Source organism: Propithecus coquereli, unplaced genomic scaffold (assembly GCF_000956105.1).
Source record: "Propithecus coquereli isolate 6110/MARCELLA unplaced genomic scaffold, Pcoq_1.0 Scaffold196, whole genome shotgun sequence".
In the NCBI taxonomy this organism is placed as follows: domain Eukaryota; kingdom Metazoa; phylum Chordata; class Mammalia; order Primates; family Indriidae; genus Propithecus; species Propithecus coquereli.
The window spans coordinates 2,637,670-2,640,618 of record NW_012144522.1 but is presented as its reverse complement, the minus strand read 5'-3'; the positions used below and the strand labels follow the sequence as shown (position 1 = coordinate 2,640,618).

At 58.7% G+C, this 2,949-nt stretch overlaps 1 protein-coding gene across 1 annotated transcript in view; it reads right to left on the bottom strand.

Annotated features, from left to right (window-relative positions):
* Positions 1-621: 621 nt before the first annotated feature.
* SIGLEC14 (sialic acid binding Ig-like lectin 14) overlaps positions 622-2,949 on the bottom strand; it is a 23,635-nt gene continuing 21,307 nt past the window's right edge. The window contains exons 5-6 of the mRNA XM_012643345.1: positions 1,338-1,936; positions 622-1,232 (exon numbers count right to left, since the gene is read on the bottom strand). Coding sequence (XP_012498799.1) covers positions 1,060-1,232; positions 1,338-1,936 — 772 coding nt within the window. The 3' untranslated portion in view covers positions 622-1,059. The remainder of the gene's footprint in view (positions 1,233-1,337; positions 1,937-2,949) is intronic.

Below are 2,949 nucleotides of genomic sequence, written 5' to 3'. Positions count from 1 at the left end.
GCAAAAACAATACCAAAACCAAAAATCAACTATTTATCCGGATAAAGGAGAAAACCCATACTGAAAGAAGCCAGATACTGAAGTATATGTGATGTCTGCTTCTGCTGGTAGATGGAGAAAAGCTGACGATACAGATAGATCTGTATGGACAGAGAGGGAACGGTGGTCCCCAGAGGATTGTGTAGACTGCAAACAGCACCAGAAACCCACTTGTGGGGGGCTGGAAAGAATCTGTATGTTGAGCCGGATGGAAACGAGAGTGTGTACATATGTAAAAATTCGGCTAATTATACTCTTAGATTTGTGTGGTTTATTCAATCTAAGTCTGGCTTCTTTCTTTTATGCATCAAAAAAAAAAAAAAATGTAGAAAAAGCCTTAGATAAAACACATCCAAAAAAAGATTAAGATGTAATGTTGGTCTATAACCCCCACAGAGGCATTAAATGGTAAAATCAATTTTTATGTTGTATTGTTTAACAGATTTTCACTTACCATTAAATGCTATGATATTTTATAATAATCATAATGAGGTAGAGTCTTTAAATAAAAAAGCAAGGCTGTGTTCATGACTACACTGTGCATCCGTGTCTATACTGACAGGGAGTTCAGGAGACCAGAAACGCAAGTGTTGAGAAGGTAGGTTTCGGGTAACGGGGATAAGAGCCCAAGCTCATTCCCTGTGCAGGCCTGGGGGTGGAGAGGGAGGAGGAGGGTGGGAGGGGTAGGGAGGAGGGTGATGAGCTGGGGCTGGGGCAGGACCAACAGGGAGAGGGGGAGTAAGTGGGTGGGTGTGGGGCAGGCAGGACACAAGGGGCAGTCGGTGGGGTGTGAGTTTCCAGAAGGAAGCTGACGGTGATGTCCCACGTCTGTCCCTCTGGGCTTGGTGCCCACATCTCAGCTCTGTCTTGAGAAGGAGGAGCTCAGTCAGGCCTCCAGCCCTGATCACCGGGGCTCGGCACCTGCACAGCCAGCACGGGTCTCAGATTGGATTCAGCCACTTTAATTCTGGCCCCAGGGGGGTCAGCACAGCTCAGCCCCACCTGGGACTCAGGGGCTTATTACTGGGCTTCCCTGGAGAGAGGCAGCTCGGCCAGCCTGGTGTAGTAGATCCAGGTGAGGCCGTAGGTGAGGAGGAAGCCGGCCCCCATGAGGGCCCCCCTGATCAGGGTGATGACCAGGGCCCGGGAGCCCTGCTGTTCCTCAGTCACACATCTGCAGCCAGAGGGGCTTCCTGGAAAAAAGGAGAGGGGATAAAGGTCCGTCCCCAGGCCTCAGCCCTCCCCCGGCCCAAACACCTGGCCGAGCCGCCCGCCCCAGCACCTGTCCTGCAACTCACTCTGCACGGAGAGGCTCAAGGAAAGGTGCTGGGAGCCCAGGGGGTGCCGAGCCCTGCAGGTGAATTCCCCTCCGTCTCCAGCCGCTACGCCGGACAGCTCCAGGACCCCGGGCGCCGAGGCCTGCGGGGGATGCAGGGTTTTTCCCTCCCGGGACCAGCTCAGCCTGGCAGGGGGGTTGCTGTCAGCCACACAGATGAGGCGCAGGGACTGGCCCTCCAGGACAGGGAGTGACGTGCCATTGCTCAGGATCCTCGCGACTGTGCGGGGGACACACGGCAGGGTGAGCGGAGCTGCGGGGTCTGTCCCTCCCCTCGCCGGGCCGCAGGCAGACAGACAAGGCCAGGTGGGGAGCACCGCGGATGGGTGCCGTGGATGAAGGGCGATGACGCGGGCGGGCGGCCCGGTCAGGCCGTCAGAAGGAAGGGGCTGAGCGGAGGCTGCAAGGGCGCGCGGCTGTTCTCCCGCCAAGCAGAGCTGGGCGCGCAGCTCGGGTGCGGGGACGGAGAGCACCGGCGCCAGGCGAAGCGCGCTCTTGGCAGGGAGGACCAGGAGCTCCACACACACAACGAAGGGGGAGGGAGAGGAGAAAGGGTCAGAGCTTCGCGGATGGGAGGGCCAGGCGGGGGGCCTTGGGCTTTGTCCCGGGGGTGCTGAAAAGCAGAAGGGGCTGTCAGTAGGGGAAACGCGGAATCAGCGCCGGGTCCAGAGACCCTGCTGCAGCCGAGCGCAGCCCTGGGCTGGGGGACAGGACAGGGGCAGGAGGCCGGGGAGGGGCTGGGCCGCGGGCCAGGGTGAGGACACGACCCGAGCTGGGTGCGGAACCGAGGGGAAGGAGAGGAGGGAAGTGGCTGGTGACGCGGCGGTCTCCGCCGACCCGTGGGGCGCAGCTGGTGAGGAAGGGAGCTCTTCGGGCTGTGTCCGCAATACCCCTGCGATACGTGGGGGCCGGGGAAGGGCTAACTGAGAGGCGGCTGCAGGAGGTGGCTGAATGCAGACCTGTGGCCCAGGAAAAGGGATATAAAGTTGTGGGCGGCTTCGGGACAAGCTCAGGGGAGGGACAGGGTGCCCCGGAGAGAGAGAAGCGAGGACGGGGGCAGAGCCTTGGGAGTGGGAACATGGAAGGTCCGGGAAGGGTGATCGGATCAGAGACGAAGGAGGGCGAGTGTCAGAGGAGGTGGGGGCCCACAGACACTCAAGAAGAGGGGGCAGTGCCCAGAATCGCCACCAGCAGAGACGGAAAGCAGGAAGGTGGCTGCCTGGGGCTGGTGGCAGAGGAGATGGGGAGCTGCCGTCTAACGGGAGCGGAGTTTCGGGTTTGCAAGATGAAAAAAGGAGCTCAGCAGGTTGATTGCACAGCAGTGTGGATGTACTTAACGCCACTGAATTGTACTCTTGAAAATGGTTAAAATGACAAATTTTATGCTGTGTGCATTTTCTCACAATTAAACATAAATTTGAAAAGAAGAGAAAAGGGAGAAGCCGGAAGCAATACTGGGTCTGCCGGCGCCAGGCCTTGGCGAGTGGGAGTCGGGGCGGGCGAAGGAGCGAGGGAGGGTCTCCTCCCGGCTCTGAGCCCGGAGCCTGCAGAGTGCTCCCCTCACAGCCGGACAG